The sequence below is a fragment of the Protopterus annectens genome, chromosome 3.part0, assembly GCF_019279795.1.
Source record: "Protopterus annectens isolate FY-2018-M chromosome 3.part0, PAN1.0, whole genome shotgun sequence".
Lineage (NCBI taxonomy): Eukaryota > Metazoa > Chordata > Ceratodontiformes > Protopteridae > Protopterus > Protopterus annectens.
The window spans coordinates 167,120,883-167,145,550 of NC_056731.1; the positions used below are offsets into that span (position 1 = coordinate 167,120,883).

General features: G+C 41.3%; 1 protein-coding gene across 1 annotated transcript in view; it reads left to right on the forward strand.

Annotated features, from left to right (window-relative positions):
• The window catches only part of LOC122796296 (NFX1-type zinc finger-containing protein 1-like), a 609,414-nt gene that overhangs the window by 553,533 nt on the left and 31,213 nt on the right, over positions 1 to 24,668 (forward strand). Inside the window, exons 14-16 of the mRNA XM_044064663.1 lie at positions 6,295 to 6,449; positions 10,036 to 10,181; positions 10,288 to 10,398. Coding sequence (XP_043920598.1) covers positions 6,295 to 6,449; positions 10,036 to 10,181; positions 10,288 to 10,398 — 412 coding nt within the window. The remainder of the gene's footprint in view (positions 1 to 6,294; positions 6,450 to 10,035; positions 10,182 to 10,287; positions 10,399 to 24,668) is intronic.

A 24,668-nucleotide genomic window follows, 5' to 3' on the forward strand; every position in this document is an offset into this window, starting at 1 on the left:
TAATCAAAAGACAGTTCAATGCATAACTACAGGAGCAATTTTCAGGGGTGTTTTATGACTGTGTTAGTTGCAAGGAGAGTCTTTCTTTCTGAAGGATAAAATTATACATGTTTTGCCGTATAGTTTGTCCATGGTTTGAGACAAGCCTTCTTGGAGAATCTTGGTGTCCTCTGGGAAGTTTATAGAGGCATTAAGTTCACACTCATCTGCGAACTTGGTCAGCTACAAACCCTTAACATTAGCTTTAGCCTCTGTGAAGTAAATGCCAAAAAGGAGTAGCCCAGGGACTGAACCCATGAGGTACACGACCAGTGACAATTCTTTTGGAGGTGATAGAGCTATCCACCCTAATTTCCTGTGTTCTGTTTGTGAGCCAATTTACTATCCAGTGAGTTACATAGAGATTGACATTTAGCTTGAAGAGTTTATCTGCAGTACCCGAGTGTTGAGATAACTGCGGTGGTGGTGCTGCGGTAGCGTTGTCGCCTCACAGTTAGACGTTGCCCGTTCGATTCTCAGTTAAAGCGTCTACTGTGTGACGACATGCGTGAATGGGCGTTCCTTCGTTGAAGGTTGTGCGTTAGGCCCGGCAAGCCAGCATGTAAAACTCTACTGCCAATCATTAGCGGACTGGAGTTCCGCTGTGGCGACCCCTAACCGGGAAAAGCCGAAAGACGCACACACCCGAGTGCTGAGATGTTGAAATGCCTTTACAAGGTCTAGGTATTGTGGTGTGCACTGTTTTTCCCTCATCCATCACATCAGTAACTTTTTCAAAGAAGTTTACTGAGTTAATTAGGCAGGACCTGCCCTTGATGAAGCTGATTTGGCTGGGGCGAGAGTCTGTTTATTAATTCCATAATGTTCCTTTCCATAGTTTTACAAATGAGACTGGTCAAGGTTAAGGGACTGTAATGACCCTAGACTGAAGTCCCACCTTTGTGCAAGGGAATGACTGTCCCTGTTCCCCATTAATCTGGTACAAAACCTGTTTTAAGAATAACTTCTGTAGGGCATCAGATAAGTCATGTTCCAGCAGGCGGCCTGGTATGTTATCTGGTCCCATAAATATAGTGTTCTTGGCCCTAGATAGAGGATTGAGAACTTGTTCTTGTCAGATTTGGGGGGGGGGTGAAGTTTGAGCTAAATTTGTCTGTTAGAAGATTGACTATGTCCTGTGAGTCCAAATATGTGATACAATTTGCTATTCATGCTGCACAGTGCTGGGCATTGTTTCTGAGATGTTTAACACAATTAAATAAGGCTTTGGGGTTGTCTATCACCTGGGTGAGTATTTTATCTCATTTCTGGCTGTAGTTCATTTGATCAGGGTGTTGTCATTTAGTTTAGCAAGAGAATTTTAGCATCTTGACAGATTTATTTCTGTGTACCGTGAGCATTTTTATTCTGCTGTAGAGCCTATTTGTATTTGGGGTTTCACCATAGGTGGTTATTTTTGAATTTGGTGTTGTATTTATTTCTGAGGGTAACAAATGCATCTGTGTAGCTATGTACATGTGTTTAAAATTTGGAAGTGAATGATCCCCTATAAGCAGCTGAGTCATCAAGATGGAAGGGGCTTTTGAATTTAGCTAGATTATCAGTTAGTTTAAGTAGATTATCCTTCGCATAATTTCTGAGTACCTAGGTATAGGAAAATGCTTCAGGCTTCAGCCTTATGCTAAATGCAATTCACCTGTATTCTGAATTGATCATGGAGGAAGTAATAATTGGTGTGGAGGAAAGCTTCCTCATAATGATAAAGACCAAGTCAAGAATCTTATTGCTTCTAGTTGGGGTACAGACTAATTGGCATAGGAAGTGTGCATAAACGAAGTCTAGAAATTTCTGGGCATGCATGTTTACAGATGTGTAAGTCTCCCAGTTTATGGAAGGGTAGTTGGTCTCCTAGGAGAATACTATTTGGTTTAATACATAGGGACTCCATATTAGTTAGGTAGATGGTATGGGCTGAAAGGGGCATAAAATGGGTTCTGTAGTTAAATATGAGATAATAAGGGGTTGTATTATTATTATTATTAGTAAGTTGGACATGGTGGAGTTCCAGGTCATTATCTTGTGTAACCAGTATGGAGATGAAGTGTTTTTCTAGGAATATGGTGACTCCACCACCTTTAGTGTCTTTGTCTAATGCGGTGGCCTGAATGTGTGATAAGCATTGAAACCTTGCACTGATGGACTGTTTTCAGTAGTCTTGAACCAGGTCTCTGTGATGATGTATGTATCGATGGTTTCTGGGCTCCTAGTTTTTTTTTTTTTTTTGAATAGCAATACCTTAATGTTATCCAGATTTCATTTAGTCATGCTGAAAGCTTCAGAAGACAGGCATTGCCTAAAAAAGGCACTATGGGAGTGGAAAAAGACTTGGCCAGTATATAAAAACCTTGAGAGTAGAAGTGCAGGCCATTTTAGACAAAGCAGTTGGGACTGTCTACAATCTGTTCAAGGCCAGGCTGATGTATGTATGCTGTACCTCCTTTGAATGACACCAGAAGCTCAGCCAGTTGTTGAAATCATTAATCTTTTGTTTGTATTGTGGCATCATTCTTGGTGATGGTAGTAGGGAGTGCAAATCTAGTTTCATACCAGCTTCAGACACATAATCTGAGAACTCCATCATGTCTCTTTTCATACAGCCTAGAGAGGTACATCTTAAGTCATTTACACCCACATGACTGTGTCATGTGAATACTTGTAGTGCAATGACTTTAGTGATTGTGTAATGTGGTGAATCCTGGCATGTAAAAAGCAACTGACCATGACCCTCTATTTGCATAGCCTGGTGAGTGGTGCATTGGTGTGTCTCACTTTGGAGTCAGCTGTAACTAAGATGACCTTGTGTGTAGGTTTGCATTATGGGATTTAACTAAGTCAGTGTTACTCTTAGATGTATGTTTCATATTGGGTTCTGACTGTGGTGTGTCTTTTTAAGGTTGCTTAGGTTACTTTCAGGAGTTACTTGAGCCTCAGCATATGCAGGCTTATGTGTTTGGCCTGAGCTGTGTGTGCTTTATTTAATGTTATGTTGTGTGGCACTGACAACCTGCTTGTTATTAGCTTTGCTTTTGAGAGAGAGCTTTGACTCCAATGATGTTATATAACTACATCTCTCACACACTGCGCCTGCATGTATAAGTAGTAGGTGGTTATCAGTAAACATGAGGCAATCACTGCATTGTCTCAGGATGCCCATTTCAACTAGGCTGGCTACAAAGACAGTTGGAAAGTGCAAATCTATTGTACAAGGCGCTTACCTAGGTGAGGTAATGGGGGCATTGTAGAGAGCACCCCTGCCTTATCAGGCTATACCTCATTCCACACATTCCGACCCCAAAATGAGATTGCGAAGATTAAGGGTGGAGGCTCTATCTTCATTAATGACAAGCACACCTCCAGACTAGTTTGCCAGCATGAAGCACTAGAACTACTCTAAGTGCAACTGACAGCTGGTAAGACACCCATCCAAGTTATAGCCAGGTATAGACCCCCCTCCATGACTCAGGACATCCACTCCACCTACCTGGACCTACTGGTCTCCATCAAGGTGCCCCCTAACACCCTGACCTTGGTGACTTCAACTATCCCACCCATAGACTGGGTGAACTATTCCTGCACTAATGCACTCTCCCAATGATTCCTTGACTTCATCAGTTCTAATGCACTAGACCAGCTCGTCTCATCCCTCACAAGGAGGGATAACATTATGTAGTTGGCTCTCACCAACATGGATAACCGCTGCACAACTCCCATAGTAAGTTCTTCCCTGGTGAGATCAGATCATCGGTTTGTCTCATTCAGAGTTTCTATCCTGCCCAACCCAGCCCTCCAGCCATTACCAGGTTAAAAAACTTCTCAAAAGCTGACTGCAACCTCCTAAGGGAGGGTATCAGTAGCTTCACACCACCACCACCACCCTCGGAGGATGCAGACAACTATGCTGAACAATGTGCCAATGCAGTATACAAGCACCTGTACAACTGCATGGCTCAGCCATAGCCAACAGTACTAAAACCTGTTCCTCAAGCTAACACAAACTTGTCTGGTGGACATCCTCTATCAACAGGTATTACAACAAAAGGAAGAAACTGTTGTCCAGGTGTAAAAAGGCACAAAGTCCCAATTGGAAAAACTCCTTCCTTAGCCTCAACAAGCAAATTCGATCACTAGTGAAAATCTCCAAAGACAATTATGAATCAAAACTAGACTCCAAAACAAAGTGAAACCACAAAGCCTTCTTCAGTTACATCAGGAACCTCCTTGGCAAAGTCCATGTTTGTTCTGCATTAGTATTTAACGGTACCAGTTACACTGATCATGTTGACTTAGCCAACCTGCTAGCAGATAGTTACAGTGTAAACTTTACCCCCCTGTTCCCCCAAAGGCCCTTTCGACATCCCCAATACTTGTCCTACACCTCATATCTCTGTAAGATCAAGTGTTAAAGGCCTTATCCAAGACAAAGAACACAGCTTTCATGGCGCCTGATAGTATCCCAGGCTGTATTCTGCACCATCTCCAGCAAGAACTAGCTTTGCCATTGAGCACCCTATTCAACCACAGCATAAATACAGGCTTCATTCCAGCAGAATGGAGATCTGCCATTGTCATCCCCTTGAACAAAGGTGGTGCCACTACTGACCCTAGAAACTCTCACCCCATTAACATAGGTCTGATCTGTAAAGCCATGGAGCATATTATTATGGCTCTCATAAACAAGGACATAGGCAATCTCCAAGCACTTGACCCCATCCAGTTCAGATTCAGTTAGCACAGATCTTGCCTTTTGAACCTGGTTGACTTATCACCAAGGCCCAGAATGAGGGAAAGTCAGCAAATACAGCTTACCTTGACTTTGCCAAAGTCTTTGACACAATCCCTCACTTGGGCATCATAGAAAAGCTAACACAACTTGGCATAAATCCCTGTCCCAGCAGGTGGGTGGCCAGCTGGCTCACCAATAGGACCCACAAGGTCAAAATAGATGCCTCCACCTCTGTCTGCCCTGGGACCCCTACTGTTTGGCATCTACTTCTCAGAGGTCCAGGCAAAAACAAAAGCCCTGTGGCTGATCAAGTTTGCAGATGACTGTAAGTTGGGTGCTGTCATTGACACCCCAAATGATGTTAGTACACTACAAGAGGGCCTCACAGCAACAAATGACTGGTGACAAAGTCATGGCCTTAAGTTAAATGCAAACAAAATATATTATCATGCCATTCTGCAAAAACATGGCCCCTACTGATTACCACATCAATGGCAACCCCCTAAGCACACAACCTGTTGCGAGATACCTGGGTACACAAGTTGACAACAATCTCACATTCGACCATCATGTAACGGCAATGGTCAGAAAAGCCTTTTACTTGGTTGATCTCATAAGTAAAGGGATTACATCCAGAAAAAAGAGGTTATTATTTGTCTGTACTCCACACTCATTAGGCCAGTAATTGAGTGCAATGCCATGTTTGGTATGTACCTCTCCAAACACCTGCACCAACTGGAAAGGCCACAGAAACACCTCACAAAAGAGAATTCATGGCCTCCATCACCTGTTCTATGTGGACAGACTCAAATCACTATCACTCTACTCAGTATTGTACAGATTGTTCAGAGGTGATCTGTGTCTTGCCTACAAGGCAGTCTCGGACGCTGCCCTACTAGAGATGCTCCATATCCATAAGTTTAACTCCTTACGCTTTACTGTCTCAAAAGGCCTAAATCTAATATGCAACATTAACAGAACCTGCTGGAGAGACAGGTTTGGCCCCCAGAGGCTACCCTGTCTCTGGAATACAGTTCCCATGCATGCCATACAAAGTACCTCACTGACTCTCTTCAAGCGCAACCTTGATGAGTGGATGGGAAACCACAAATTTGTCCCAGGGATTCCACCTGCGTCCATCATTGACAGGGGTGACAGGTGCTGACTGAGGTTTCTTTTTTGGGGATTAACTCTTGGCTAGGCTTGTAAGGGCCCCAGGGCCATTAGCCTAGTAACTGCCTATGATCCTTAGATACAAAGAACATGAAAATGCATAGCTTGGCTATTAATTACCATTAACAATGGATCTGGCCGTTACAATTTTTTCACATCTGAACCGGTTATAATTTTAGCTTCAGCATGCACCATATGCTTATTATAGCCTTACAGAACTGCATCTTTATTCTACTTAACTTTAAAATAAAAAATTAGTTCTATAAAGGTATTGTAACTGTTTCTTAGAGGTCCTGCCTGTACATAACTCACTCTGTACTATACTGGTTCACTTTCAGATTGTGGAGGTCCAAATATCTGAGTGAATTAAGGCATCAGGTCTGGACATATGAAAATGAGTACCAAGGTGTGATCCGAAGGTTAAAAGAACTGAGAAACCAAGAAGATCTGACCGTACTGAGGCATGCTAGAGTTATTGGAATGACAACTACAGGTACAGTTTGCAGCAATGCATCTGGTTAATCAGAGTATTTGCACTGATCAGTTCGTGAGCATGTGTACACGGATGGATTTACAATACCTCATATATTTAATAAAAGGAAAATAATACAGTGTCGTAGTATCCACATAGGTACTTTTAGTTTATAAAGAAGTGTGACAGCATTAACATCTGAAAAATCACATGGTATGCTATGGGATGAATAAACACAGTCTACAAATTAGACTAGATGAGATGTAAGCAACAGGTCTTATACAAAGTTTCTTTGAAACTATGTAATTCAGCAGGCTGTGGCTTTAGAAACATCTTCCCACCATCAAGAAACAGCTGACTTGGAGAATTTTTCTGACTTACATAAGTGGAACTTCTTTCCCCTTCCAACAGCGGAATTTGTCTTATGTTCAAACCCACACTGATAGTACTGTCCACATCTGTTCTGTTCTTTTTTTCTGTTTTTTTTTTTCAGTCACTTGTATTTTAATTAACTTTTATGGTAGAATTCTCCAGGTTATTACATATGTTTTCCCAATCATTTTTCTGTTTTTTTTTTCATTTATTTAATATGTAATGCCTGGTTATTCCTTCCTTAAAAAGACAACTTTGAATACAGTGTCGACTTTATAATGTGTCTTGCTAAACATTTAAACCAACGTGAGATACCTCAGCATTTTCTCAACAAAAAGATCTCAGGTTTCAACATCCTTAGCAACTTTGATGGATTAAAAGCCTTGTCCCTCTTCTCAGCGTCATATAGACTCAGTAAAGGTGATCTGTGCTCAACCTTTCTTGCTATGAATTACCATCACTCTTTGAACTTTTTCACCTAGTTGAATCAGAGTTAAAGCAAACATCCAGTCTAAGGACCTAAATGTAAATTACTTCAGCAATACCACATGTATGACAGGTACCTAAACAGGTACCTATTGCAGTGTACTTCCTGTTTGTAAAATATGCTGCCATTACATATAAAGTGGAGTACTTCCCCAACAACCTTTAAAACCACCATGAAGGCATAGGACTAAATTTGTCACAATTCTTGTGACAGATGGGGAAAATATTCAATACATTTATTCATGAGGAAGTAAAACTCTGCAGTATGCAGTTGCAAGGGTGGCATCATGAATCAGTTTGGTAAGCACAACAAAACATTTCTTGAGTTTCTAGATGTCATTCTGCAAGAGTAGCAACTACATTTACAGCATACTTTAGGAATGTTGCCAGTCATCCAGGACATTTTATAAGCATCCACACTAAAAGCTAGAAGTTCATTTTAAGGGTGAATTGCACACGCATTGACACACTATGATGAACATAGCTGAGAGCCCTCAAGCAGGCTGTACAGAAAAATTCCTATGATTTTTTGGGGTCTATATTATATCATCGAATGCTTAAAAAAGCAAACGATGAATAATTGAACCCATGTAAGTGAAACTTTACAATCTCGAAAGTTCAGAACAGCTTTTTTTACAAAAAAAGTCAAAGTAACGGAAGCGGTCAAGCAAATTCTTTCCCTGGGAAAGAATTCACTTAAAAGCTGCTTCGTTATTTTTCCTTTTCATTGTTTTCGGTTCGACCAAGGCGCATTCGATATACTGTGTCTTCGGTCATCTAATAGGAACCTGATTTTTTTTTTTTTATTGTAAGTAGGGAACGGCATGGGTGTATGTGACTGTCAGTAATGTTAAGGAGAGTCCATGGCTGATACACAATATGTTAAATGTGAAATTCGTTCACATTTACCCTAAATTTCCCCATTAGCATAATTGCTGCACTATGAGCCTTGAAACAGGGTGATAAAAACAATTATTGGTCATTGCATTGCTCATTGTGCTACAGAATTTTGCTGGAATAGTAAGTGACATTACTTGATTTTGTTCTAGAGAGGAAAGATCAGTTTACAACTGCTTTGTTAATAGTGCAGGAAATGGTGATAAGTGGGGAGAATTCATGTTTAACAGTAATACTCTTTTAGTGTTGCTGGGTGGAGGTTATTCCACTTCTGGGAATGGCATATAGACTTGTGTTGGATTTCTGGATTACATTATCCCAATACTCTGCAGATTATGAGAGGGTGTCAGATATGATGGGTAAAGGGGCACAGGCCTTATTCACATGGGGATTTAAAAAAATTCATGCAAATTTTTTTAAGGAAGCTCTGTAGCCACCTACAGACATTTATGTGAGGAACACAGGGATGGCTGCAAAAGTGGATGCCTGGGAATAGAACTATGATTCTGGCAACAGTGGCCCACCTAGGTAATCGTTGTGGAGCTGGGTGAGGTGCAGTATAACTACTGCTAAACAGTGTTGACAGAGAGGACTGTGTGATGTATACCGTTCATGTATTTGTATTTGTACCACATGTAGAATGTAGTCAACATGAGATAGGACAGGAGCTCAGGTGAACAAATACTGGGCTGGTGTAATTATGTGGTGCATCTGATGACCATGCTTTATTGGACACAGGCATGGAAAAGCTGTTGATGGGGTACATTCCACAACACAATCTGTCCCCATTCTGCCATAGTGGAATGCTTTGAGGACCCACCTTACTGTGGTAGTGCGGTATGGTAAGGACTGCACCTAATACTGTCACAGCCACTACGTGTGTGCGTGTGTGTGAGTGTGTGTGCGAGTGTGTATCTGTGTGAGTGTGTATCTGTGTGAGTGTGTATCTGTGTGAGTGTGTATCTGCGTGAGTGTGTATCTGCGTGAGTTTACATTGGTGCGTGTGCGTGTGAGTGTGTGTGTGTGTGCACGTGCGTTTGCGTGAGTGAGTGTGCGTGAGTGTGTGTGCGAGTGTCTGCGTGCGAGTGTGTGCATGTGCGAGCGTGTGCGTGTGCGAATGTGTGCGTGTGAGCGAGTGTGTGAGTGAATGTGTGAGCATGTTTAAATACCACAGCAGTTGTTGCATTTATGTTAAGTATGCTTATTGACTATAGTTGTAGTATGTCCATAGTTAGTGTGTGACATGATGCATAAGGAAAAAAAATGCTGAGAGAAGTTCTCTCAGACAGAGACAGAAGTGCAATTGCAGGCCTTGATAACAATGTGGATACAGTCAGTAGCCCCTGGAACTTCAAGGAAATATGCTGTTTCAGAGAATGTCTACATAATGTTGTTTCTCTCCTTTGATGTCCTTTGAAATCACATGTACTGTTTCCCAAGCTGCAGCACCTATTACTTGGAGGCAACAAGTGAGCTTCATTAGTTTAGATGTAAAAGCAAGTGACATTGCTAATGACACAGTTTATGGGAGTACAGATTTCAAAGATTTTGAAACAGTTGTAGGTCTTATACATCTGAAAGTAAGCTGGGGTAACTGTTCACTGACAGTGAATGCAAACCAAGCAGAGTTGGTGACAGTAATAGATCTTGTCCAAGACTGTAACAAAGCATGTAAACTATACAAAATGCAACAGCAGAAAGCTATTGCCAGGTTGTCATTTAGTAGATGTGGATATGTTGTTGCCAGGGCCTACAAATAAATGGGAGCCCAAAGATGTAAAACATTCACAGAACATTTTTAGAGCGAGTACTGAAGCATCAGTATTCCTGAAACAGTATTTTGTCTTTGTAGGAGCTGCCAGACTCAGAAGCATCCTACAAGAGCTTCGCCCTAAGATTGTCATTGTTGAGGAAGCAGCAGAGGTCCTGGAGGCTCACATTATCACCACCCTTAGCTCAGCATGTCAACATTTAATCTTGATCGGTGACCACCAACAGGTAAGAATTGGCATAACAGCTATGATGGTTTCTTTTTCTGTCTTCTCAACAAGATTCCCTTCTGTTAAAAAGTTTGAAAACTAACCTTAGGCATTGTATTTTTCAGCTACGTCCTAGTGCCACTGTGTATGAACTAGCCAGAAATTTCAACCTGGATGTATCTTTGTTTGAAAGACTGATAAGAATGAATGTTCCATACGTAAGGTTGGATTATCAGGTAAGGCAACTGTTCTGTTACCCAAAAAGTTTCTGTTATTTTAAATATTTGAGTTTCATTGTATGTTGGTAGTGAACCAAGATGTCCTTCAAGGATGCATCTGCAGTCCTAACAAATGGGTTGTCCTGGCCTCAGGCAGCCCTTCGGTCGGCCAGATTCCAAAGTCTGGGTCTGGCCTCGGCTGATGTCGCACTTCACCCGACGTCATAGCTGCAGTTCAGCGGGTATAAAGGCATCAGCCGACGCCATTTTCCCCAGTCTTTCTTGCCGCTGCGAAGCAGAAGCTGTTCAAGTGCGGTCGGTCAGAACCAGAGATTGCTACTACCGAAGACTTCTAAAAGCTAAGTAGGACTCTTTCTTGCCTCAGCCGATGTCAGAAAAAGTGAATAACTGTTTAACTTGTGGGAAACAAATACCTCATAAAGATTTCCACTCTTACTGCCTACCTTGTTTAGGCCCAGACCACGGCGTAGCAGCTTGTCTAGCCTGTGCTTCCTTCAACCGACGGACACTTAGGCGTCGGTCGGAGTTTGCAGAGGAGTTTTTCGCCCGCTTGCTTATATCATGCCGCCGGAGACTCCGACTTCACAATTAGCTAAAAGCATAAGGAAAAGGAAACCGCGGTTAAGCCAACCACAGTGTCTCGGTTTCGGCTGAAACCGTTCTTCCTTCGGCCCGCATGCCTCCTACTACCGAGGCCTCTTCCAGCATGGCTGAATCTGCTACGGAATATCCACCTGCTCTTACAGTTTCTCAGGATTTATCAGATACTATCCCCTTAGATGTATCTACTCCTGCACGTGGGGCTGCTAGGCCCCCTGCATCCATGTCAATTAAGGCTTTTGCCAGGGCTAAAGCAGCTAAATCTTTTAAGGCCGTGCCTGCTAAAACCCCCTCTCACAGGCCTAGCTCTAGTACTCAAATGCTTAGTCTAGCAGAGGATCTCATTTCTTTGATCAGGGGAACCCAGTCTCACCCTGACAGGGCCTCTCAACCACCTCCAGAGAAGAGGCCTAGAGCAGAGCCCCCTGAGCCAGTTTCTTCAGATTACTCCTCTGATGATTCATAAAACACAAATCCTCCAGAAGGCCCTTATTCTCCATATGAGGATTCTGATGCAGAGGATTCCATACCGTCTGCCTCTCCTCCTGAGGAATTTTCTTTTGGGGAAACCTTGCATGCTATGAGGGAACAATTTCAATGGCAGGGCCAGGATTTTTCAGACTCTAGGAAAAGGCTTAGGACCTTTTTACATTTACCACAGCATAGGCCTTTAGCTATTCCTCCAGTACTTACAGTTGTGGATGATGCATTTAATGATGCTTGTACTGCCCCTGACTACCTGCCTCCGGCCCCTGCTAAGCCCGACAGATACTACAGGGTTCCGGACACACATTATCATTTGTATAAGGCTCCTATTGCAGATCCTGAAACTATTTCACAGGGCCCCAAAGCTGTAGCAGCTGCCTCTGCCAAAAACCCCCTCCGCTCTGAAAGAGAATCTAGGGCATTGGAGAGATGGAGTAAAAAAGTTTATACTTCTGCTACTCTTTCGGCTAGGGCCTTAAACTGTCAATTCCACATGATTCAGTATCAGGAATTTCTGTTAGATCAGCTCACTAAAAAGCTGTCCTCACCTGAGCCTTTAGACCGTACGTTCCTTCAGGATTTGGTGCATAACACTCAGCAGGTCAGTAATCATTCCTTAAAATGCGGCTATGATGCACTGGAGGCTTCCTTTAGATCAGCTATGACTGGTACAGTGATCAGAAGGCATGCATGGTTAAAAGAGCAATCCTTACCAGACCATGTAAAGTCAAAGCTTCTAGATGCTCCCATGGAAAAGCACAGTTTGTTTGGTTCCCCTGCACAGCAAGTGTTGAAGAAGGTGGAAGAAAAGGCTAAATCTGTCCAGACAGTCAAGGATTTCTTACAGGTCCAGCCTCCGAGGTTTAGTAGGAACTGGCCTTCCAAGAATTGGTCCTTTCCAGACACCACCAGAGCACAGAGAAGCAGAAATAGATGCCCTAGAGGCAGAGGTCAATCCAGAGGTGCCTACAGGGGATGTCAGTGGCAGCCCAACAGCCAGAGAAGTACTGCCTCAGATCCAGCCACTACCACTTCCACAGGACAATCACAGTGACTTGGCTCTGAAACCGCCTACCAGGGAACAACTGGGAGCACCCTTAGGCGGAAAGCTAGCCTTATTTTCAGTAAATTGGCATTACATTACAGGAGACAAATGGATTTTACAGATAATAGACAAAGGCTACAGGTTTCACTTCCATACTCTTCCAAGGAAGAGAGGAATGCCAAACCTACCTCCAAACCAAAGGACAAACGCTCTACAGCAAATAGACCACTTACTAAGGATGAGAGCTATAGAAAAGGTACCGGCTATGGAACAAGGACAAGGATTTTATTCCAGGCTTTTCCTGGTACCAAGAAAGGAAAACCAATGGAGACCTATCCTCGACCTGTCCGCTCTAAACACATATCTCATTGTTCCAAAATTCAAGATGCTGACCCTACAGCAACTTCTTCCCATGCTGGGCAAGGAGTCTTGGCTGGTGACTCTGGATCTCAAGGAGTCATACCTGCACGTCCCTATACGACCAAATTGCAGAAGATACCTCAGATTTCTTGCAGGATCAGAGCATTATCAATTCTCAGCATTGCCTTTTGGCTTATCTACTGTGCCCAGAGTATTCACGAAATGCCTGGCATCAGTAATTGCTCATTGCAGGCTTCAGGGAATTCAAATTTATCCATACCTGGATGACTGCCTGTTACAAGCGGACAGCAAAGACAAATTAACAAAAGATTTGAAAAAGGTTATTCACCTGCTGCAAGCCCTGGGATACAGAGTCAACACAAAAAAGTCAAGGCTGATACCATCCCAAAAGATAACCTTCTTGGGTGCAGAACTGGACACATCAAACCAGATGGCATTCCTCACAGCAGAAAAACAGAAGCAGCTACCACTCTGTTTCATGGCATTAACAATGCAGAACCAGCTTACAGCAAGGAAAATCCTGCAAGCCCTGGGTTACATGGCATCCTGCATAATATTAATTCCACATGCCAGACTACATATGAGGAAATTGCAATGGTACCTGAGGAATTTATGGTCTCAGCACAAGCACAGCCTAGAAACCCAAATTCCAATAATTCCATGCCTGAAGCAAGAATTCCAGTGGTGGGCCCAAGCCTGTCAATTGAACAAAGGACTGCCCTTCCACAGGCCTCACCCAAGCCAGACTATCACCACGGACGCCTCAGACCTTGGTTGGGGGCACACATGGTGGACAAGTGCATACAAGGCTTATGGACTCAAGACCAGATGAACCTACACATAAATCAAAAAGAGATGCTGGCAGTAAAACAGGCAATTCAGACATTCAGACCATTTCTTCAACAGGGTCATTTGCTGATAAGGATGGACAACACCACAGTTATGTGGTATATCAACAAACAGGGAGGCACACATTCATATCCTCTATGCCGGATGACAATGGACCTCTGGAATGTGGCCCTGAGCCTCAACATTCAGCTCCAGGCCATATTTGTGCCAGGAAAAGAAAATATACTAGCAGACATCTTAAGCAGAACCTCCACGAATGCCCACGAATGGATGCTGCATCCAGACATCTTCAAGACCATCACAAGGAAATGGGGACTGCCAGAAATAGACCTGTTCGCATCCCCACACAACCACCAATTGAAAAAATTCTGCACAAGGACATACCACCCACTTGCTTGGAAGGTGGACTCCCTATCCTTCAGTTGGGAAAACCTGACAGCATATGCATTCCCACCTCTTCCTTTGATGCACAAAGTGCTACTGAAGATCAAAGAAGATCACCCGAGGATCATCTTGATAGCTCCAGACTGGCCGAGGCAACATTGGTACCCTACTGAGGAGTATGTCCGGGAACATGCATGGCCTCTACCCTACTACCTCTACTGCTAACACAGAACAACTTCAAAATCCTGCATCCAAACTTGAAAACACTGCAGCTAGCTGCTTGGAACATTATATAAGGTAAAATAACCCAGATTTATCTCAAAGGGTTAAAGACATTATCTTGGAGGCTCGCAGACCCTCAACAAGGAAATCTTATTCAGCAAAATGGAAAAGATATCTCATTTGGAGTGCAACAAAAGGAGTAGATGCATCATTGGCAAACATAGCTAACATCCTGGAATACTTAGCAGAGCTTTTCCACAATGGTCTGTCTTACTCCTCCATTAAGATTCATGCATCAGCAATTTCAGCAGAATACAACATGGATCCTCCAGTCTTTTCTCAACCTCTACTCAGGCAGTTTCTCGGAGGAATTAAAATGTAAAGCCACCAAGGAAACCACCATTGCCTACATGGGACTTGAACTTTGTGTTAGAAAAGTTGACACTCCCCCCAGCAGCAACAGCAGAATTACAGTACTTATCTTGGAAAACTGCATTCCTGCTTGCAATCACTTCAGCTAGAAGGGTTTCTGAATTACAGGCATTAATGGCAGTACAACCCTTCCTTATCTTCCATCAGGATAGAGTGTCCATGAGAACTAATCCTACCTTTATGCCAAAGGTGGTCTCCAGGGTATCATTAAACCAAGCAATACACCTACCAACATTCTTCCCCAACCCGCAGAACAGGGGGGAAAGATTGCTGCATACCTTGGATGTACACAGACAATTGCGCTACTACCTGGACAGAACCAAGAACAATAGAAAAACTGACCAGCTTCTGGTAGCATATGCAACAGGCATGGAAGGAAAAGCAATTTCAAAACAAACAATCTCAAAATGGATAGGAAATTGCATTAGATTTTGTTACTCCTTTCATGGAAAGGCAACTCCAGAAAACATCAGACCTCACTCCACAAGGGCTACAGCCACTACTACAGCTTTCTTCAGGAGTGGCTACCAAAGACATTTTAGAGGCTGCTACTTGGAGCTCCGTGCATACATTTGCCAAGCATTATAATCTACCTTTATACTCCAGATCCCGAGCAGGTTTTGCCACTGCTGTTTTGCAAGGGATCTTAACTACACCATAAACTCTTAGTGCCTCCTTAGTGCCTCCTCCCAGTTTGGCTATGGTGTTCTACCCATTTGTTAGGACTGCAGATGCATCCTTGAAGGACATAGTACAGTTTTGTACCTACCATAAATGTAGATGTCCGAGGTATGCATCTGCAGTCAGGATTACCCACCCTCCTTCCCTCTGTGGTACTCCTAGGGTATTTGCCTATCTAGTAGCTAGCTGGCGGAATCTATTATGGTGTATTTGTTTGTATATATGTATATACATGTTTATTTCTATTTGCTCTCTATTGTTTGGAAACATTTGCATTTATCCAAATTTAGCCTTCCTAGAGGGCACCTGGCATCTGGGGCAAGAAACACTGAGGAAAATGGCGTCGGCTGATGCCTTTATACCCGCTGAACTGCAGCTATGACGTCGGGTGAAGTGCGACATCAGCCGAGGCCAGACCCAGACTTTGGAATCCGGCCGACCGAAGGGCTGCCTGAGGCCAGGACAACCCATTTGTTAGGACTGCAAATGCATACCTCTTGGACATCTACATTTATGGTAGGTACAAAACTGTACTTTTTGACAGAAGGTAAATTCTTCTGATGCTGACTGTACTCTGACAGTCTTCCTGGAGTTTGGAGATGCATCTGTCTCAAATTAAAGTAAGCTCCTTCCATACATTACTGGTATATTTTCTGTCTCTTCCTGGTGTTTTCCAGTCTTCTTTTCAGTTAGAAGTGGTAGTTTTCTTTTTTGTAATTCAATGACAATTCTTTTCCAAGACAGTTCACTTCCAAATACTAGTCTAACCCCAGAACGGTCAATCCCCAACTCTGTTAATCTAACTTTTGCGGCCATTTATGTTAGAAGCATAAGAAATAAAACTGCTACATAAGCCAGATATTTTCGCTGTAACTGAAACTTGACTTAAACCCAGTATAAACAACCTGAAAGTACAATTCCCAGCTATAATATAATCCATAATGACCATATAAAGAGGAAAGGTGGTGGTACTTTATTTCCCAGCAACTTCCACATTTCCCCTTTCAGTAAAACAGTACCAAAATTCAGTTTAGCAGAGCTTCTTCCTGAAAATAAACAATTATAAACAAATATGTACCAATATCCTTTAAATCCCTTCTGCAGACAATACAGCTATATTCGAAGATACTCTACATTGGATATTCATAACAATTCCATAAGAAAAATACTACTAGGTGATATGAATGGCAATTGGTTGGACATAAACTCTAACTCCCCTACATCTAGCTTGAACTTACTTGGCTTCACTCAGCTAATTAACAACACCTCACATTATACAAGGCATCCTAGTATCAGACCCTAGCAAATACACCTCCACAGGTATAATGTCAGATTCTCTCAGTGATCATCTTCCAATTCATGCAACCAGACATATCACACATCCACTTAAACAGCATGTTTATAAAACAACATATAACCTTTCCAAATTTAACCCAGAAATATTCATTACTACCATATCATCCATTAATTGGAACTTCATAAAATTTTTTCCTTAGATGATGCTGTAAATGAATTCAACACAACTTTTCTAATAACCTTGCACCTCCTAGAAGGAAGAGACTAAAAACAAGTAATGTAATTTGGCTATTCGAAGAGAGTAGAATGCTAATGCAGGACAGAAAATAATGCATGGAAAGAATGGCAAAAATGTAAAATGCACAATATCCTGAAAACTACAGAATGCTTTGCAATTGTACTAAAAAACGAATAAATTATCACAAAAAGCTATACTTTAATAACTTTCAGAATAATAGTAACACTACCCTAAAAAATTCTGGAGAGCCATTAAAGAAATTTTGCATCCCGGCAACAAATTCAACCCTAACCCCTCTACCAATAACTTATCGCTCCAAACCACAATACAGTTCAACTCTTTTTTCATAGATAGTGTGGCATCTCTAACCAAGGATTTCCCAACATCAGATCACTAATCCTGACCAACAGCCACGTATCACCACATCTGCTTTCACCTTCAGACCTGTGCCCACATCCTGTATAAACCTACTCTTAAACTCAAATAATGCTGCACTGACCTTCCAAGTGAGTACCTTAAAATAGCAGCCAATAGCATTGCCTGTCCTGTCTTAATCCTTATAAATAGGTTAATCCAGAATCCCATGTTCTCTGTCTCTGGAAAAAGTCACACATTATCCCTCTGTGGAAAAGAGGAAATTCAACAGACAGTATTAACTTTAGACCTTTAGCAATCTTATCTCCCCTCTCCAAAACACCCGAAAAGTATATTCAAAAACAATTGCTAACTATCTCCTACAGGAAGAGCTCCTATCCCCCACACAGCATGGTTTTCCTCTTTCCCATAGTACTAACACTGCACTTGTATAGATACTGTCAGAAAAGCTAGAGCTAATGGAGAACTAGTCTCCTCCTTATTTCTATACGTGTCTAAAGCCCTCTGCATAGTTTGTCACAGCAAACGTCTACTTCAAACATCTTTATTAGGTCTCTCTCAGCCCACCCTTCTGTGGTTCAGAAGCTGCCTACCCAATAGGTATCAGTCAGTAAGATGACACTCCGCTCTCCCTCCATACCTCCCTGTCACCAGCAGTGTACTACAAGGCTCTATTCTTGGTCCACTCCTCTTCAACATTCTCACCAACACCCTTCACACATCCACACAACAGGCCTCCCTAATAGAGTATACAGATGACTTTGCAGTCATTTGCACATCTGACAACATGCACACCTCCAAAAAATACTCAGGAAGCTTTAACGGCCACATGGCTTTGTAACTCACAACTCATATACTCAGCCCTCCAAAAAACAAACTACTGCTTTTTTTCCCAAAATCCCTCTCTCATGAGAAACCAAAACATTAAAGTACTCTCTTGATAATATACAATTGAAATCGATCCTTGTAGCAGATTATTAGGGATTATAGTGGATGATAATCTTAAATTTGACTTGAACATACAAAACTCAATAAGAAAAACTCATCAAAAACTAGGGATGCTTTACAGAGCCAACAACTTTTCACTAGTGCAACTAAAGCTACACTTGCCACTACTTATCTCCTCCCCACACTTTTTTATGGTGCTCCTATCCTTGCTAACTTCCAGATATCACAAAAATCAAAATTTAACAATACTATAACGAAGTGGCCAAATATGGAGTAAATACCCCTTTTAGAATCCAACAGTGTATAGCACTAAAAAGCTAAAATTTCTTAGCGCTACCCCATCAGCTAGCATATACACAACTTTTTACCCCATGTAAAATTATCCAGCATCCATCTGTTTGTCCAACACTAAATAATATTCTACACAACTATGTTTCCAGTCAGTCATTATGATCGAATGACCAAAATCTCCAGCCTGTCCACAAATCTGTCATATCTACCTGGAATTGTCCATACTCGTGCCATGTTGCTATGGCCTGGAACTCCTTAAATATATTAATTGGGTCAATATCCTGTAATCCCACACTTAGACATTACCAATAAACTTAGCAAACTGAATGCAAACCTCTTTGTTGTAAGATGGATTGCCAAATGGCTCACAAACTGGTCACACCCTACCACAGTGGATGATTCCACATCAAGTAGCAGACCTGTCACCAGTGGGGTGCCACAAAGGTCAGTGCTGAGCCCCCTACTGTTTGGTGTATATTTCTCAGATGTTCAGGCCAAATCTAAGGGGCTGTGGCTGACCAAGTCTGCGGACATCTGCAAACTGGGTGCAATTATTGAATCCCCAGATGATGCTGATATACTTTAGGAGGGTCTTTCGCAAACCAACGACTGATGTCGTAGTTGTAGTCTCAAACTGAATGCAAAGAAATGCATCATCATTCCCTTTGGTAAAAACAATATGCCTTCACACTATGCAAATTAACAACAATACCCTATATCTACAGAGTGGTAAGAGATCTGGGATCACAAATAGACTACAACCTTAACTTTGACCACCATGTGTCTACTGTAGTAAGGAATGCTTTCTATGTAGCACCCTTGATTAGCAAACGCATCACCTCTAGAGCAAAGGAGGTTATAACCCCTCTATACTTGTCACTAATCAGGCCCATAATTGAGTATAATGCCCCTTTCGGCTTATACTGCACAAAGCACCTGCAACTGGAGAGACCTCAGAGGTTTCTAACTAAGATCAAGGGACTCTAGCACTTGCCTTACACAGACCAACTAAAGTCCCTGTCACTATACTCAGTATTGTATAGACTTTTTAGGGGAGACTTATGCCTGACTTACAGAGCAATCTCTGACCCAAACCTAATGAATTTGCTGCATATTCATAAATTAAACGGGACTAGAGCTTGCCCATTCCAGGGACTTAAATATGGCCTGCAACTTGAATAGGATGTGCCGGAGGGACAGATTTGTCTCCCAGTGACTGCCGCATCTTTGGATAGGCTGCCAGTTAATGTGAAGCAGAGCATCTCTGTGACACTGTTCAAAAGCGACCTGGACGATTGGATGGGGCACCATAAATTCTTACTGAGGATAGCACCCTCAACCCTCTTGGTCATGGCCAGTCATTATTAAATACAGTCCTGGGTATTGACAAGAGTATTATGGTATTACACTGGGATGAAACTGCTAGGCTTGAAATGACCTCTGGGTCAATAGCCTAGTAACCTCCCATGTTCCTCTGATCCTCCATCCCATCCTTCCGAACCATTCTGAAAGACTTTCTAGCCAAAAGTTAGCTCTTTTTTTGCTCCACCCCAGGATAAACTGTATCCCTAAGTGTGGTTAAGTACTTCTTCATGCCTTGTATTTCATTGCACTCCTTATCCTTCCTTGTTCAGTCACTTCCTCACTTCTATTTCTCTCCACCCTGGCTTTCTCTCAAAATATACTATAAGCTTGCTTTTTTCTCACTTCATGCCGCAATTCATGTTTTTATTATATTAACTTTCCTTTAATTTCTGAATAAACTGGCAAAAATTTCTCTAAATATTAAATCCCTGTCATAAAACTTGTATCTATTCTTAACCAATGTTTTCATATTATGTCTAATTTGGTAAACTGTAGACATTTTTTATATTATTTTGAAGATTGTAAAATTAAATGTTTTGTAATATTTTTGAGTTTTCCTCTGCAGGCCTCTGCTGAAAATGGGCTGACACCCCAGTCATGTTTTTTATAATATTTAAAATAAAACTAGCCAATACCCTACTCATCCCCTCCCTTCTATATGGTAGTGCTATTTTCACTAACCTGCACACAACCTTTAGTGATAAATTAGAATCCTGTTATAACAAAATAGCCAAATTCGCCTCCGGAAAACCTCACCGTTCTCATCACTGCCATGCCATCACTGAACTAAGATGGCTAGAGTTTTCCCACCATCTAAAATACACCCAACTAAACTTAGCCCACAAACTAATTTCTAAACCAAATGACTGTCCTGCCCTTAACCCAATCCTACAAACATACACCTCCACTAAAACACTAATATCTTCCTGTAAACTGATGCTTACAGTAGCTAAAGCCAACAAAAGAGCAGGACAATGCCTGTTCTCCCATACTATAGCTAAGCTATGGAATATCCTTCCATCTGAAATAACCCAAATTGACCACCCAAAAGCCCTTAGGGTAACCCTAAAAACACATTATCTAGACAATCCATCCTGCACTTGCCTCAAAAGCAAACCACCTTAAACAATATACTTCATCAAATACTACAATGACAAAATCTTTGCAAAAACCCAGTTTCACATTTATTAGTGTATTCTTACTATACTGGAGACTGGAAATCTCATCAAAGAAGGAAATGATGTAACACTATTATTCAATTGCAAAATTCTTGTTTATTTTCGACCTGTCATATCTTCTGTGTGTGTATATATATTCTATGTTTTTTTCTTCCTGTTATATCAGTTTCATTGTATTAATTATTGTGTTCCTTTGTATTTTGCTTGTGGAGCTTATCCCCCTGGGCCTCCACTGAAAGTGGGTCTCTGACCCAGTGGACTTTCCCGGTCAACAAATGTTAATAAATAAATAAATAAATAAATAAATAAATTCTTGCTAATCAAGTGTTAATAAATAAATGGCATGTAGTTTCCAGATTTCTGTTCAGCCTGTTTCATATGCTGTTTTTCTTCGCAGTCATGACCATCAATCAGGGACTAAAATTAACATTTAATTTCTGCACCCAGGATAAGCAGAACAGGGTGAATGCAGAGTTATATATGATATTTTTCTGAAGTCTAAAATAGTTATGAATCAAAACTTAAGTGTTATATCTATTGGGTGTCTATGGGCTATGCAAGAGGAATCAGATTTATACCACGATAGTAGAACCTGTAACTTTGACATCATTTGAATATCAATATCATCAGCATAGTTCTACATAACTGCACTAGCTGATCTAGCCAAAAGTCCAGAGAAATCCCTGTAGTTTATTGACCCAAAACATGCCCTCCTACTCCTTTTTTCTAAGGAGTAATGCCTTAGCTTTTCCATTCTTTCACCACACACATTGCTGCCCATCCCTGTCAACAGCCAGAAAGTCCTTCTTTACATCCTTTTCAGTACTACAGTGTCTGTTTTTGTAAGTCCTGTAGAACAATACTCAGTTTACAATTGATGTGTACCAGCATAGTTGGGAAAAGTAAAGTGACTTAGGACTACAACACAAGCATGCAGTAAACCCATTTAAATTCCACACACGCACATTTTCCAGAAGCCAATATGTTGTAAACATAATGCAGAAATACTATTCATTATGCATTCTAATAAATGTTAAATTTACCATAGCAACGAACTACCATATTTGTGAGAATGCCAGAAGAAAGTGTACTATGTACACGTTGCTTTACAAAGTCCATTGAACATGTGGGATAAACAGACAAATGTAAGTTTTGTAAAACAGAATTGGAAACAGTCTCGTATCTTGTTGGTCGTGGTATACTAATGGCAGAAGGACTTTATCCTGAAAGGTATAATAATGTGGCAAGACTATTGCATTGGGGATTGTGCAAACATTATAATGCATGACAATACTATCATCTCCCCGATAACCCATACAAAGCTTCTTGTAGTGGAAATAGACAATAACCTAACATTTGACTTGCATGTCTCCCTAACAATAAAAAAAGTTTATTAATAACTTGGAAGTCTATATAGGCACAAAAGGTTCCTGACCAAAATGGCCAAAATTACATTAGCACAAACCCATCTACTCTCCACTCTAATATATGCCTCTCCAATTTTATCTAATCTTAAGAAAACAGACTTATCTAAGCTAGAAGCATGTTATAATAAAATTAAGTTTGCATCTGACTGCCCATATAGAACGCATCATTCTACAGCTTTAAGGATACTAGTGTAGCGCACCCGCAGGTGTAGCTGAAGTAGATATGGGTTCCTTCCTACCTGACTCTGTTGACACCCTTATAGGCCCAACACACCAAGGTAGCAAGAATGATATATTTTATTCTAGGTGATACCTGTAGTTTAAAAGGCAACAGCACAACCACAAACAAATTATTTCAGCAGTGCATCAGTTTTCAATAAGGCAAAGTGAGATATGCATGCAACGAAAACATACATTTACCCTCTTCCCCAGAACTCAACAGAAAAAGGACTTGACATTCAAACATGCACAAAGAAGGCAATATCAATGATCAGTAAAGCTTTATAATGCAGCAGTACATACATGGAAAAAAATGCAGTGTCATTAAGAAATAAAAGAGTTATAATACAACAATACAGATATGAGAAAAATGCAATGTCATTGAGCAGCAAAATAAAGCAGCAGTACAAACACGAGCAAATGCAATGTCATTGAACAATTAAGATTTATAATGCAACAATACAAATATGAGAAAATGCAATGTCATTGAGCAGTACTAACACCCTCAACCCCCTTGATCAATTCTAAACAGACCAACTATGAAACACTCTGTTATACCCTGTTCACTGGCCAGTGACTACTTAGTCTTGCTGTTGGCATGATGGGGCCCAAGTTGGAGCTCATATGGATCCCAGTTATTTGTAATCCACAAAGCATTTGGGGGGGATCCACAATCTTATAAAAATATAAAATGATGGCCAGAGCCTCTCACCACTCTGTCGAGAATATCCTAGTGACCAGGCACCGTGGTTCCTCTGATGAGAAAAGTAGAAAAAAATCACCTGCCAGAACTTTGGTAATCGTTTATGGCTTCTCTGTACTAGGCCCAAAGGAACTAACTCCTTTTCTTGTTGAATCATATGCAGGTGTGGAACTACTAGTTTCAGATTTCTCTCCTGATTCCACAAAATACCATCATCCAGGATTTCAGAAAAGACAAACACAATCTGCCACTTTACTTCCGTATCCCAAAGCACTAGAAAAGAAAATCCAGTCATGCTGCAAGGCCCTTTTTCCCTTCAGCTGCCTGTTTCAGTCTTCCCTCCTTCTAGTGTTCCAGTCTACTCTTTCACTTTCGAAATTGTCTTTTATACTCCTGAAAAGAGCTCCACCTTGTGGTGTAATACAAAACTACAGTCTATTACTTCTACAGTGAAATACAGTGGGAGCTACACTATCCCCCCACTTGAAAATCTTGGGTCCCCCCAAGTCAAAGGTAGACTAGCAGCAAAATATTTACAAGCACTTATGCACCATCAACTGAACAATATTTTTGCATTCAAAAGGTACATTACACCAAGGGTAATCAGCCTTATGCGTAAATTGGGAAGGGGTGTCACCAATGGAGTAGGAGGCATAGGGATTATGGGCACAAACTCTCCGATGAGCTGTGGTCACAGGTTCCTGTGTACTATGTCCCAAATTGTTATATGTAAGTCTCTGTGGGGGCCGAATCAGTCTCCACAGTTTTGGTTCGGAAGAGACAGCTAAGGAATTTTTCCCGGCAGGTTTGTCACCCACATCATATTCAGTGTCCAGTTCCTCAGTAAGCATATTGTCTACTTCTAAGATCTCCTCTTGTATAACTCCCTGATGCAATTACAAAACAGAATGCACAACCTAATGTACTATTTTTTTCTTTTTTTGTAAGTCACTTGTGTGTGCCTGTGGTTGTGCATGTGTATGTTTTGTGAGAGTATCCAAAGATGTTACACATCTGTTTGAGCCATATAGCAAACACAAGTAAGGCTCGCAGCTTTTTTGAATTATTTTATTTTACCATATTTCTTTGTTTTGTACTTCTTTGACTTTAGATTGCTATGCATTTATTGTCAAGTAGCTCAAGGACC